Genomic DNA, 14,790 nt, shown 5'->3' with positions numbered 1-14,790 from the left:
CCGCCGCCGCCGCCGCCACCGCCCAGGGCCGTGTCCGAGCTGCTCGGCATGGGGGGGGCGGCTGCGGGCCCGCGGCGGGACGGGCCGGGCACGGCTGGCGGGCGGGGCGGGCGGGCGGGCGCGGCCTCCTCCGACTCCGACTCCGACTCCGGCTCCGACTCCGGCGGGCCCGGCTCACACCCGGGCCGCGGCCATGCCCGCGCCCGGAAGCGACAACAACAGCGGCGGCCTCAGCTCGGGCTGCTTCTCGGGCCGCACAAGGCGGAAGTGGCGCGGCCGCGGCCCCGGCGCCTCACTCCATCCCGCCCCGACGTTGGGCTCCGGGCTGGCTGGCGGGCGGGCGTGTGTGTGTGCGTGTGTGCGTGTGCGTGTGTGTGTGTGTGTGTGTGTGCGCGTGTGTGCGTGTGTGTTTGAGTGTGTGTGCGCGGAGCCTCGGCCAGGCAGGCGGGCACTCTGTCCTCTTCAGGCGGCGGCGGCGGCCCCACGCACGCGCGCGCGCGCGCCCTCGCTCCTCCTCACTCTCTCACGATCTCGGACCCGGTCCCGGTGTCGGTGGCGGCGGGGGGGCGGTGTCGGCAGCCTCCGAGGCCTGGACCTGACAACAACTCCCGGCCTGCAGCCTCGCGCACGCAGCGGCCCCAGCGGGACTGGCGGGCGCGCGCACGGCGGCGGCGAAGGCGGTGGCGACGGGGCGCGCGGGTGCGTGAGGCCTACCGAGGAGAGCGTAGCTGACAGACCGCGGGACGGACGGGGGATGGGAGGAGGGGCGGGACTTGGGGGGGGAATAGAGGAGGGGGAAGGGCCGGGCCCGGGCCCGGCCCACGGAATAGGGCCCGGACGGTGTCTTCTGCCTCCTCCACCCACTTTTGGCCCCTCCCCTCTGACGGGCTCCCGGATTGGCTGCCCCGCCCCTTCCCCTTTTCCTTGTCTGGGGGAAGGTAAGCAGGAGGAGCGTGAAGAGGGGCGGGAGCTCGAGCCTCTTACGGCCCCTCCCCTCGCTCCCTCGCCTGCCCTCGGCGCGCGCGCGCTTGGGCTGGACGCTGCTCCGGGGGCGCGCACGCACACCTCACACACATAAGCGGAGATGAATGGCGGCGGAGGCTAGTAGAGTCGAATGCCCTCTGGGTCGCCTCGTCGCCGCCCTCGGCGTGCTCGCGCCTTGTGCGTACGCCGGAAGTCGTTGAGGCGACGTTGCCGTACTTCCGTGGAAGTGGGGGAGGAAGAAGCGTTACCGGAAAAGGAGGAAGGATGGGGCTCGACGACTCTGGCCGCGGCCTCCCCTCGGGCCCCGCCCCGCCGCCGGCGCCGGGGCCGGGGCCGGGGCCGGGGTGGAAGGCGCGGGGGTCGCGGCTCCCGAGACCCAGAGAAAGCCGCCCCGGGGGCCGGAAAAGCAGGAGGGGGCAGTGGCCTCGCAGGCCCGCCCCGGCCCTGCCCCCCCCCCCCGGGGATGGCGCCGCGTCCCTTCCGTGCGGCCTCGGGCAAGAACCCAACGAGACCCCGACCAGCGTCGGGAAGCCCGAGAGAGCGCGCCTGCCCCGGGGCCAGGACTGGGGCCGCGAGGCCCGAGCGAGGGGTCTGGATCCTCGTCCTGCCCCGCCGCTCCCAGCGGCCTCCTTTGTAGTCGCACATGGTAACGTTGTGCGTGGGGAAGGCGGCCGCCGAGGCCTCGGCTCCGGGCCCGCCCGCCCGCCCGCCCCGCCGGTGCCTCGCTGGTTCTCTCTCTGACTTCCCCCGGCGCTCAGGCCGCCTTGTCTAACGCGGGGGGTCGGAAGGATTCCCGCCGTGGGTTTTAAGCTCCTCCGGCCCAGGACTTTATAACCGTCTTCCCCCGCCCCACCCCCACCCCGTGGAGCGCGGGGAACGTGGTAGGTGCTTAGTAAGCGTGTGCGGAGGGTCTGCTTATTTGGGAGGTCTTGGGTCCTCTCCAGGCCAAAATCCGGCGTGCAGACTCGGCGGCACCTCCGATACGTGGAAGAACCCCCGAGTTGTCCGCAGGGGGAGGGTTTGCGTTGGGTTTTTGCTGGGCTCCCCCGGCTGAGCTGTGAGGGCCACGTGCAGTTCGACCCAACGGATGGATTCGTATTCTACTGTAAATTGATGAAGAACAATAAAATTGAGGACATTCCAAATGAAACAGAGGTCTGAAATTATTGTAAAATACGAACGTTAAAAAACTAATTCTGTGCTCCTTTTAACAGGCATAGTCAGGTTTATGCCGTAGTCCTGTTTTCTTGGTGGCACATTACTTCATTTATCTTTGGTCTCGTTTTAGGGTTAGGTAATGTTCTGTTTGATTAATTGTATTTTAAAATTTGGCAGAGCAGTCAGTTTTTTTCCGTAATTCTGCAAATTTTGCCTATTGATTTTTTCCTATTGTGTTCTTCTATATGTAATTCTATAAATGTAACTTGTGTCCCGAGGACCTGAGGTTCATAAAGAAACTAGGTTCAGCCTTGTGGCTTCTTACATAGTTTTTCTTTGACTTGCTTCCCTTCCCTCTCCGTCCCTCAGCCTAGGGTTTCCCCTTGGAACGTCAAAATTGGGCTCCTCAGAAAAAGTGATAAACCCTCAGATCCCATACAAGCCATGAAGTATATGGGACACTACTAAAAGAATATATAAGAGTCAGAACCTTTCAGACCCACAAACTGGCAAAGCAACTCTATAGTGGACTCCTGCTGCCCAGAGATATTTATACTTTAACTATCTTATGTTGTTACTGAGTTTAAAAATCTTCTACAGCTACCAGGAGGGGAAAATTCTTGGGGGTGTTAGAAAGTCAAGTAATATTCTCTTGTAAGACCACCTCCCTGACTAGTGCATTAACATTTTCATTGCTATTGCATCAAATCTTTAAATTAATTTGTGAGGTATTAACATTTTACTATAGTATTAGCTTGACCCGTGGATCTGTAGGAGATAGCCTTATAGTCGTTCACTTTTCCTTTATTTCCGTCAAAAATCATTTAAAATTGGTCTTTATAGGTCTTATGTGTACTGGTAGGGCAAAAACCCAGATAGTAGGGTCGTTCTTTTCCTATAAAAATATTTCAGTTTTTCTTGATTGTTGATAAGATTTATTTTTTTAAAAAAATACTAATGATATTTGTGGCCTCATCTTGTACTCCTTTCAAAAATTATTGAGTCGATTTTTCTAAACCTACAATCTTGTTCTTGCTATACAACTAATGCAATAAAGACTGTAACTCAAATACCCAGCCACTTGGCTATAATTAGTAATGCAGCCTCCCTAATAGCCTTAATAAGATAGAGCTTTTAGAGGTTAAAATTTAGCCACCTACTTTTCGATGGCTATTTTAAATCTCTGTGATAACATAAGTGAGCAACAGCATATTGACATGGCTTGTCACATTTAGTGCTAAGTGTTCATAGGAACATCCCACTTTTAATTAAGTTCAAATTGTTTTAAAATTGTTAACTCCCCCTCTCAAAACAAGAGATTGATTATTCTTCAAAGTTTGTACCCCACTGGGATCTAGACTCTCTGTACTGACTTATTCTAGGTTAAAGAGCAACAGGGCTTTTTCCATCCCAGCTTTTCTCTTTACTGACCTTCATTAACCTTGAGCAGACCACCTCACCTCATACCTTTTTTCCCTCATCTGTGAAAGGAAGGGATTTAGACTAGAGATACTTAGCTTCTTCATTGACCATGTCTTTTTCATGTCTCCTTGCTAGAACTAACATTCCTAAAATTATGCCAGACAGGAGTGGTGACAGTGAACTGCTGTACTACGCTGTCTGACCAGAAGTTTTGTAGCTCCGTTCCACAGAGCACTTAATAAAAACCAGCTCGTTGACTTATATTAAGGGAATATCATTCTGTTCAGAGTGAACTTTGCATTCTATCATCACCCTTTTCTGCATCTGTTGATGTGATCGTGTTTTTCGTGTTGATACGATCAGCACTGTGGATAGAGGTTCTGCCTTGAAGTAATGAAAACCAGGGGTTGGCCCTTTTGCAGCCACACTCCCTGCAGGTTCAGAGATGACTCGCCTCTCCACTCAGTGCTCCCTGCAACTCCCTTAGGTTAAGCTGTGGGATGACTTCTTCCAAAGTGAAAGGAGTGTCTGCTCTCAAGATTTCTTTACAACTTCCATTTTCATTTTTTAAAAAAATCCACTGAAGAGGGGCAGCTCGGTGGTGCAGTGGACAGAGCACCGGCCCTGGATTCAGGAGGACCTGAGTTCAGATCTGGCCTCGGATACTTGACACTCGCTAACTGTGTGACCCTGGGCAAGTCACTTGACCCCATTGCCTAGCCACAAAAAAAGAAAAAAAATCCACTGAAGAAATCACAGTCCAGACCACATTTTTTAAAAAGATTCTTATATTGTTTTGCCATTGTGGAAGTATACTTGAATTCCCATTAATTCCTTTTATCAAAATGAATAAATGTCTTTGTATTCTATATTTTGGTCAATACTTTATGTAATATTTTTGCATTGGTATTCATTAATGATATTGGCCTGTAGTTTTTTTTTTTTTAAATACTTATTGTGGATCAAAAACATATTTGGTAGAAAGAAGTGAGTTGTGTGCTATCTCTCTCTGTATCTACTAACAGTAGATGGTTTTGTAGGGATTATCTGCTTTGTCTGTTCAATACGGTTAACTTGCATCAGTCTAAAAGTTTATTTTAATCCTGTCTTTGCTAATTGGTAACTGTGACCCTATAAAATAAGCATTCTTAACCTGGGTATAAAGTTCTATCAACATAACTGTATTTCCAAATAATTGATTTCCTTTGTAATCCTATGTGTTTTATGCACTTAAAAATGTTATTTTAAGAAGGTCCAGAGGCTGCTCATTACTGACCCATATAATTTCTCCTCCTAAGATAGGACAATTCAAATTGTTTCCCGTTTCATCTGTTTGGTAATTTTATGTTCAATATTCAACCACTTCTTTTTGAGTTCTGAAATTATCACAAAAGCATAATAATTTTGGAAGATCTTACTGATTTGTTGCACTCATAAGGACGTTTTTGTCCTAATTTAGGTAGTCAGCTTTTTCTCTTTTGTTATTGGTCCTTTAATAGAAATAGCTTGTGACTTTGAGAAGTATCATAGTATAGTGTTTTGAAAATTCAGGAGCTTGGAACAGTGAAGCCTCCCAGTTACTCTGCATACAATCAAGGGCGAGTTTCCTAACTTTTGGAAACCTTGAATAGTACTTAGCCTCCTGGTCTCCCAAGGCTGTTATAAAGAAAGTATTTTGTAAGCCGTAAGGCCCTATGAAAATGTTAGTTATTGTATTACTACAGTTTTACCAGTTCTTTTTCTTTTGTGATCAGTCTTTTTTCTGCTCCTTTGGATAGGCTCAATTTCTTATCTTCCTGACTTTCTGTAAGTATTTTAAATACAGAATCAGCTGAAGGAGTTTTTCTTTCTCTCTCCTTAATATGGGCATTCATTACTGTTAATTTGCACTGAGTATGCTTTGCAGCACCATATAGATTTGAACTGGATTTCAGATCTTTACTGAAACTTAGATGAATAAACAACATTTCTGTATTTGATACTGTTTGATCAATACCCCCCAAAGTTCATGCTCATTTCCCAGTTTTGTGCTTTTCCTTGCAATCATCTTACCGTGTTCCCTTTGGCATTCTCAGTTATTACTCTCTGATTATCTGAATGGTCTTTTAATTATATTCTTTGATTTATTTTACCTCCTTTTTTTCTATTTTCCATGCTGTTTCCCACTAAAAATTCAGTGGATTAGACTTGGAATCAGGAAACCTTATGTGCACACTATCTGTATAGTTACCTGATCTCTCAGCACATCAGGTGCCTCATCTGCCTGTCCTGCCTTTCAGAGTTGTGTTGGGGAAAAGGCAAATCTTAAAGCTCTTTGTAAATGTGAGTCAGTATTTTCTAACTCAGCATTATCATCTGTCACTGATTAAATGATGCAGTACTAAATTTCAGTCATTCTGTGGTGCTTACAGTAAGACTACAGTTAATCATCATTGAAAAGTACAATTGCTTAAATTCTGCAGCCTTGGAGCGGTTTTACCAAGAGCCTCTTCCATATTTTTTTCCCCACAGAGACTTTGAAGGTCCTCAGGATTTTTCATCATCCACCTTGTGTTTTCAAACAATGCTTAAATTTTCTGGGATCTAAATTTGGTATCAGGGACTATGTTTTTAAACTGTGTGCTTCTCCTCTTTCAATTTATTTGATCAGTGCTGATCGTTGAAGAAAAATCTTGGGAAACTCAAACTGGTGGTTTTGAAAAGTGCTGTCTTGCAATCTTCAAATCTGTTGACTTGAAGGATTGCTTCTTTGTATTTTGAATTTTGTAGTTTGAGGATATAGGCAAGTATTTCACATCTTTGGGCTTCATTGAATCAGAATTTTAGAATTAGGGAATAATTACAGCCTAGCCGTAATTCCACACTGCATTCTCAGTTTCCTCTTCAGTAAGATAAGGATACTAAAAACATTCTTGTAAGGATTAAGTAAAGTAAGATATGTGTAGTGCTTTCTAATTCCACAATTTCAGCTCTTATGTTACTTGGGCAGATTTCTTGTTGAAGTTTCATGAGTTCTTTGTTACTTTTTGTTTTGGGGGGGAAATTTTTGGATGATTTCCCCAGATATAATTATTCTTTGATATTTTCTGAAACTCTACTAATTCTGAGCTTGTCTTTCCTTGATCAATAGATTCATTTGCATTACTTTCTAGTTAAATTCTCTTCTGATTTTATTTCTGAATTTATTTTTCCATTGACTCAGTTCCTGCTGTAATTCCTGTTGTGATTTTTTCCTGATTTCATTTTCTTTAATTCTTTGCATGTGTTTATTAATCATTTAATTGTATCTTTCAAGATTTTTTTCATGTTGTCTGAGTTTCTGATGCTGTTTGGATGTCAGTCTTGTGATATTTTTCTCTTTGCTCTATTTTATAATTTTATAATTTATTTTTATAACATTTTTCATTGTATTGAGCTTCTTTAATTCAGCATCTTTTTGTTGAGCTTTAGTTATTGTGTTAGAATTTCTAACTTTTTTTCCTCTTTGGAGCATTTTTTCTTTTTGAGGGAGATAGTGAAGAAGCAAGTTCTCATTGACCTTCCATTTCACTGTCTTTCAATATCTGCCCTGAAATGTATAGTAATTTTTTAAAAGTGGGAGTATTAACAGTAAACATAACTAATAATTATGTGTGTTATAAAACTTTTACAAAAATATAAGTTTAAAGGAGTGAAATAAAGACAAAATAATATTGTAGCAGCACTAAAATGGAAAATACCAATTTTAGTGAGAGCAATGTGATTGAGTATATTTACTTGTTTTTGAAAATCTTGTTTTACCACTTTGTGATCCAGCAATCAAAGGTTTGGTTCTAAGTTCACTTTCACTTTGATCCTTAGTTTTAAGGACTATCATATCTGGGGGGGGAAATACCTACGAAGATATGTAGATTCATATGGGAAAAGTGTTATCATTGGCTGTGCTTGTTAAAAATCATGATACTCATTTTTCTGTCTTATCCACAAATTATGCAAAGGTTATTGTTGATATTTGGCTATTAGATTTCCACCTGCCTTGATAACAGTCAGTTCCTGCAAGCTAACCTGAAGTTGTTACATTATATTTTTAATAAATGAGCTCAAAACTCACAACTCACTTTGCTTAAAAGAAATTAAATAGGTTGGGAATTCTATTTCTAAGTTTTTAAAGGGTGTAGATAAAAGTTATTATAGGTGACACACAACATTTTTATCAACCCACGAAAGAAAGAATAAATATAGGAGGAAAGGGTGGATGGCAGTGTCAAATGGTGCAGAGGCCAAGGAGGATGAGAATTGAGAAGATGCCATCAGATTTGGCAGTTAGATCCTGGAAGAAAACAGTTTCCATTGAGTGAAGAGTCATGGATAATGGGGAGATGAATCTGGAAGACTAGAAGGAGGAGGGTCTTAGGGAGGAAGCCCCAGTTCTCCCCAGTTCTTTCCTACACCATTATCCCTGCTGCAGCCCTGCTCTCCTTGATTCCTCCCCCATCTCAATCCCTTGGTGAATTGGTTCACTCTTGTCCTTTTACCCTGTTACTACCTATCACACCTTACCAAGTCCCAGCTTTGAGTTATTTCTGCCACGCACATTCCTCATCATATGCTACTGAATAGAGTTGGAAAAAATTCGAGAATGATGCTCACATGTTAGATGATCTCAACTAAGCCCTCACTGCAGAAGGCAGTCCTTTTCTATTGTCATAATCTGTTCACTGCCCTACTCACCACAGCAGCCATTTCAGACCTTTTTTTCCCAGTTTTTAAACACTTTTATTTAAAGTTTTGAGTTCCAAATTCTATCCCTTACTCCCTTCCCTCTCTTCCCTGAGACAGTAAGCAATCACATATGAGTTATACATGTGCAATTATATAAAACATTTCCATATTACTCATTTTGAACAAGAAGACAAAAGAAAAAAATGAAAAAATAAAAAATTCTTCTGTTTGTATTCAATCAATATCCGTTCTTTCTCTGGAGGCAGATAGTATGCCTCATCATTAGTCCTTTAAGATTGTCTTGGATTATTGTATTTATGAGAATAGCTAAGTCATTCACAGTTCTTCATCGAACAATATTGCTGTTACTGTGTACAGCGTTCTCCTGGTTCTGTTCATTTCACTCAGCATCGGTTCTGATAAGTCTAGGTTTTTCTGAAATCATCCTGCTTGTCATTTCTTAAAGCACATTAGTATTCCGTTATAATCATATACCACAGCTTGTTTAACCATTCCCCAATTGATGGTCATCCCTTTGATTTCCAATTCTTAGCCACCACAAAAAGAGATGCTAGAAATATTTTTGTAGAAATCGGTCTTTTTCCCTTTTTTGAGTGTCTTTGGGATGTAGACCTAGCAATGGTATTGCTGGATCAAAGGGTATGCACAATTTTATAGCCCTTTGGGCACAGTTCCAAATTGCTCTCCAGAATGGTTAGATCAATTCACAACTGCACCAATATTGCATTAGTGGCCCAATTTTCCTACCCCCTCAACATCCAACAGTTTCTTTTTTTTGTCACATTAGCTGCTTTGATAGGTGTGAGTTGGTACCTCAGAGTTGTTTTAATTTGTATTTCTCTGATTGACAGTAATTTAGAGCATTTTTTCATGACCATAGATAGCTTTGATTTCTTTTGTCTGAAAACTGCCTGTTCATATCCTTTGATCATTTATCACTTGGGGAATGACTTGTATTTTTATAAATGTGACTCAGTTCTCTATATATTTGAGAAATGAGGCCTTTATCAGAGATACTTGTTGCAAAAAAGTTTCCCAGTTTTCTGCTTTCCTCATAATTTTGATTGCATTGGTTTTGTTTGTGCAAAAACTTTTTAATTTTATGTAATCAAAATTGTCTATTTTATATTTCGTAATGCTCTCTATATCTTCTTTGATCCTAAATTTTTCCATTATCCATAAATCTGACAGATAAATTATTCCATGCTCTCTTAATTTGCTTATGGTGTTACCCTTTAGGTATAAATCATGTACCCATTTTGACCTTATCTTGTTGGTCTATACCTAGTTTCTGCCATACTGTTTTCCAGTTTTCCCAGCAGTTTTTGTCACATAATGAGTTTCTGTTCCAAAAGCTTAGATTATTTCAGACCTTTTCATCCCTCTTCAACCTTCCATGGCTCACCCTCTCCCTACTCTCTCCACTGAGGCCATTCACCAAGAGCTCCCTCTTTTCCCCATCTAATCTCACATTAAATTACTGTGATGTCTTCCCCCGCTGTCTCCTTCACCCCATCTCACATGAAGAGGTGGCCCTTCTTGTTGCCAAGGCAAACCCTGCTTCATGCACTGTTGATCCCTTTCCATCCCCCTTCTCCGGCAGATTGTCCCCTCCATCACCTGCATTCTTTATTTCATCTTATTTAATCTTTATTTTCACTGTATTTTCCAGCTACTGTCAGCTGCCTACAAACATGCCTAGGTCTCCCCCGTCCTTAAAAACCCTCACTGATCCAAAAACCATCCCCACCAGCTATTGTTCAGCTGTTATCCTATATCTCTTCTCCATTTATTAGCTAAAATATTCAAGACAGTTGTCTGCACTGGGTGCCTCTACTTCTTTCACTGTCTTCAGAATTCTGCATTTCTGGCTTCTGACCTCATTCAAACAAAGCTTCTGTCTCCAGAGTTACCTGTGATCTCTTAATTTCCAAATCTAATGGCCTTCCTTCTTGACTTTTCCATATTCTTTGACACTGTCAATTACCCTTTTCTAAACACTGTCTAGATTTTCATGACATTACTCTCTAATGGTTCTCTTACCTGTCTGACTACTCCTCAGTCTTTTTTGCTAGATCTGCAGGTCACGCTTGCTAAGTAGGAGGGTACGCCCTAGTGTCCTGGGATCTCTTCTCTTCTCCCTGCCAGACAGTTTGACTTGATGAGCTCATCGGCTCCCCTAGATTCTGTTATCTCTATGCAGATGATTCTTAGATCCGTTTATCTACCCCAGCCTTGCTCCTTACCTTCAGTCTTGCATTAATAATTACCTGTTGGACATCTGGAACTGGATAGGGAGACGCTAGGTAATTCATTTGGTACGTACGGTACTGTACTTTGAGTCAGGAAGACTTGAATTCAAATCCTGCCTTAGACATGTACTAGCTGTGGGACCCTGAACAAGTTACTTAAGCTCTGTTTGCCTCAGTTTCCTCATCCCTAAAAATAGGGAAAATAATACATCTACCTCCCAGGGTTGTTGTGGGGATCAAAGGAGATGATATTTGTTTAGCACTTTGCAAACTGTAAGGCACCATATAAACACTAGGGAATATTGTATCTTGTTGACATCGCAAACTCAGCGTGTCCATAGCTCAATTCATTATCTTTCCCTACCAAATCTTTCCGTTTTCTGAACTTTGCTGTTACTGCCAAAGGCACCGTCATCCTCGCTCTCACCCTCATATCCAGTCTGTTGCCACATCTTGTTTCAGCCTGTACATCTCATGTATGACCCCATCAGTCTACCCTGGTGCAGGCCCTCATCACCTCATGTCTAGACTCCTGCAGGAGCCTGCTGGCCAATCTCCCTGCCTCATCTCTCCCTGCTTCAGTCCCAAAATGATCTTCCTGAACTCCAGGCCCAGCCGTGTCCCCCCCTCCTCAAGCGGCTCCATAATCTCATATCAGATAGGCTTTTTGGCCGTTAAAGTCCTTGGCTGCCTGGCTCTTCTGACATTTTACTCTCCCGTGTGCTTCATCTACATAGTGATAATAACTTTCCTGTTGTTCTTGACACAGCACTCATCTCCCATCTCAGTGCCTTTTCAGTGGCAGTCCCCCATGCCTGGGATACTCCACGTCCTCATGTCCACCTTCTGGATTCTTTCTAGCCTCAAGTCAGAGTCCGCTTAGAGCAGAAGCCCTTTCCCTATCCCCCTGTCCTTCCCCACAGCTGGTATCTTCCCACCAAGATTATTTCTCATTTACACTCCATATGTGTGTGTGGATCATAGATGTGCACAGTTGTCTGCATGTTGTCCTCCCCATTAGAATGTGAACTCCTTGGGAGCACAGACTGTGTTTTTGCCTCTCTTTGTATACCCAGGGCTTTGCACATTGCCTAGCATTTAATAAGTGATTAATAAATTCCTGTTGATGCATAAATGATGTAGGGAGATGGAATGGAAAAACATTTGTTAGACACCATGTGCTGAGCCCTAGGAATACCCCAAAAAGTTTTTTTTGATACAGTCCTTGTCAAAGAGCTGACATTGTATGGGGGAGACCATACATGTTGGAGATTGTAGCTGCAGGATAGATTGAAAGTCCCAGGGGTCCTTCGAGTGTATTATTGACTGGGGAACCCCTAATGGTCTGCTGTTAGGCAGAGTTCAGGCTGGTTGCAAATTGCAGCCTGTTTGTACTTGTTTATCTTGTGACAGTCTTTTCCACTGAGAAATGAGAAGAGGGGAAAGGAGTAGGCTTTACAGGGTGGGAGTGGGACATGTGAATTTTGCAAGACACTGTGAGTGCCGGGGTCACGCCTAATTCCTCTCTAGGCTTTCAGGAAACCTCTCTCCTGGTTCTCCTACTTGTCTTACTGCTTCTTCTCAGTATCCCTTGCTCAGTCCTTCTCCAGATCATGGCCTTTAACCATAGGTGTCCCTCAAGGTTCTGTCCTAGGCCCTCTTCTCTTTTCCTTCTATCTTACTTCACTTGGTGATCTCATCAGCTCTCATAGATTTAATTCTCTGCTGATGATCCTCAAATCTGCCTTTCCTGTCCCAGCCTCACATCTCCAGCTGCCTTTCAGATATCTCAAACTAGATGTCCAGTAGACATCTTAAACTCAGTATGTCCAAAACAGAACTCATTATCTTTCCTTCCTTCTGCTTTCCTTATTACTAGAAAGGGCACCACCATCCTCCCACGCCCTCAGGCTCCCAATCTAGGAGTCATCCTGGGTTCCTCCCTATCTCTTAACCCCACGTATCTAGTATGGTGCCAGAGCCTGCAGATTTCACCTCTGCAGCATCTCTCCAATATATACCTTCTCTCTTCTGACATTGCCACCACCCTGGTGCAGGCGCTCATCATCTCATAACCTGATTATTACAATAACTTGCCTGCCTCACAAGTCTCTCCCCACTGCAATCTGTCCTCCCTTTAGCCACCAGTGACTTTCCTAAAGCACAGACCTGACCATGTCATCCTCTGCTCAGTAAACTCCAGCGGCTCCCTGTTACCTCCAGGATCAAACACAAAATCCTCTGTTTGACATTCAAAGCCCTTCCTAACCCAGCCCCCTTCCACCTTTCCAGTCTTCTTGCACTTTACTTCCCGACAGCTACTCTTCCATCCAGTGACACGGATGACCCGGCTGCTTCATGAACAAAACACTACATCTTTTGGCCCCAGGCGTTTTCTCAGGCTGTTCCCCACGCCTAGAACACTCTTCTCTGCTCCAACTATTGACCCTCCCTCTCTTTAGTCCCAACTAAGATCTCACCTTCTACAGGAAGCCTTCCTAAACTCACTCTCTTAATTGTAATGCCTTCCCTCTGTTAATTGTTTCCTATTCATCCTGTCTAGCTTGCTTCGTATGTATTTGTTTGCATGTTGTCTCTCCCATTAGTATGTAAGTTCCCGGAGAGCAAAGATTATCTTTTGCCACTGTATTTCCAGCATTAGCACAGTGCCTGGTATGTAAGTAGATGCCAGATTCTATTGATTGTTGGTAACATACAGAAACACTAATGATTTATGTGAATTTATTTTATATCCTGCAATTTTAATGAATTTTTAAATATTTTCATTTAAAATTTTGGTTAACTCTTTAACATTTTATAAGTAAATCTTTATCCAGTCTGCAAAAAAGCAGTCATTTTGTTTCTTCTTTGCCTATACTTTTGCTACAGCTAGCGTTTCTAGAGCTATGTTAGGAAGTAGTGTTGATAAAAGACCTCTTAACTTTTCTTCATTATGCATATTTGCTCTTGGATTTAGATAGATATGATTTGTTATATTAAAGAAAGGTCGAAGTTACTAGCTGTGTGACCCTGGGCAAGTCACTTAACCCCAATTGCCTAAAAAAAAAAAAAGAAGAAGAAAGGTCCAAATTTTTTTATGCTTTCTGGAGTGTTTTTTTTTTTAATAGAAACAGGTGCTAGATTTTGTCAAAGCCCTTTTCAGCAGCATCTGTTGATATGAATATATAGATTTTATTATTTATACTGCATTATTAACATGATTTATTATATTTATAGTCATCCTTAAACTATCCCCATGTTCTGTTGTAAACCCAACCTGATTTCTTATATGTTGTGATAGCCTACTTGCTAATATTTTATTTAAAATTTTTACATCAGTATTCATTAGGTTACAATTTTCTTTCTCTACTTTATCTGATAATGGTTTAGGTGTGAAGACCTTGTTTCTGTTATAGAAAGAGATTGGAAGAGTGCCTTTTTATTATTGCAAAAACATTGCATAATATTGGAATTAATTGTTCATTGCATATATATCCTTTGGGTCCTGAAGGTTTTTTTCCCCCTTTGTTCAATTTATTCTTCTGACATTAGGTTATTTAAATCGTCTGTTTCCTTTTTGTAAATATTCATCCATTTCTCTTATCAGTTTTGTTAGAATATAATTAAGCAAATTCATTTCTAATAATTTCCTTTATTTCCTCATCAATTATGAGTTCTCCTTTTTAAATTTTGCAACAATTTGGTTTTCCTATCTTTTTTCATCAGAATAGTCAACTGTTTATCTTTCTTGTTTTTTCAAAAGACAACTCCAAATTTTTTATCTATCAATTCAGTAGTCCGTTTACTTTCAACTTTATTAAACTCTTCTTTAATTTAGGGATCTCTACTTTGTTGATTAGTTGGAGATTTTTTATTATTTTAGAAGTTTTTTTAGATGTATGCCCAGTTCGTTGATTTGTTCATGGAAATGTTTAGAGATATAAGTTGTCTCTTCAGAACTGCTTTACCTGCATCCCGTAAATTTGGTATTTTTTCTCAGTATGGGCATTTCTTTGAAATTTTCTATTTTTCTATAATTCTTTCACTTACCGGTTTTTTTATATTGTTTAGTCTTGAATTACTTTTTCGTTCTTAAGAGTCCTTTATTGACTAATTTTTATTGCATTACAATCAGAAAATGATGTGTTTAATATTTCTGTCTTTCTACATGTTACGCAAACGTCTTTATGGTCAGTTTTTGTTAGAGGTGCCATTTTCAACTGGAAAATGAATAATAATAATAGCTAGCATT

The 14,790-nt window shown here is 42.5% G+C and overlaps 1 protein-coding gene across 1 annotated transcript in view; it reads right to left on the bottom strand.

The window, feature by feature from the left end:
• The window catches only part of CDK13 (cyclin dependent kinase 13), a 116,039-nt gene extending 115,989 nt beyond the window's left edge, over positions 1 to 50 (bottom strand). Inside the window, exon 1 of the mRNA XM_027835809.1 lies at positions 30 to 50. Coding sequence (XP_027691610.1) covers positions 30 to 50 — 21 coding nt within the window. The remainder of the gene's footprint in view (positions 1 to 29) is intronic.
• Between the last annotated feature and the right edge of the window lie 14,740 nt (positions 51 to 14,790).

This window comes from Vombatus ursinus, unplaced genomic scaffold, assembly GCF_900497805.2.
Source record: "Vombatus ursinus unplaced genomic scaffold, bare-nosed wombat genome assembly UNPS02014817.1, whole genome shotgun sequence".
Taxonomy (NCBI): domain Eukaryota; kingdom Metazoa; phylum Chordata; class Mammalia; order Diprotodontia; family Vombatidae; genus Vombatus; species Vombatus ursinus.
The sequence above is the reverse complement of the archived record's forward strand: the minus strand, read 5'-3'. Positions and strand labels throughout refer to the sequence as shown.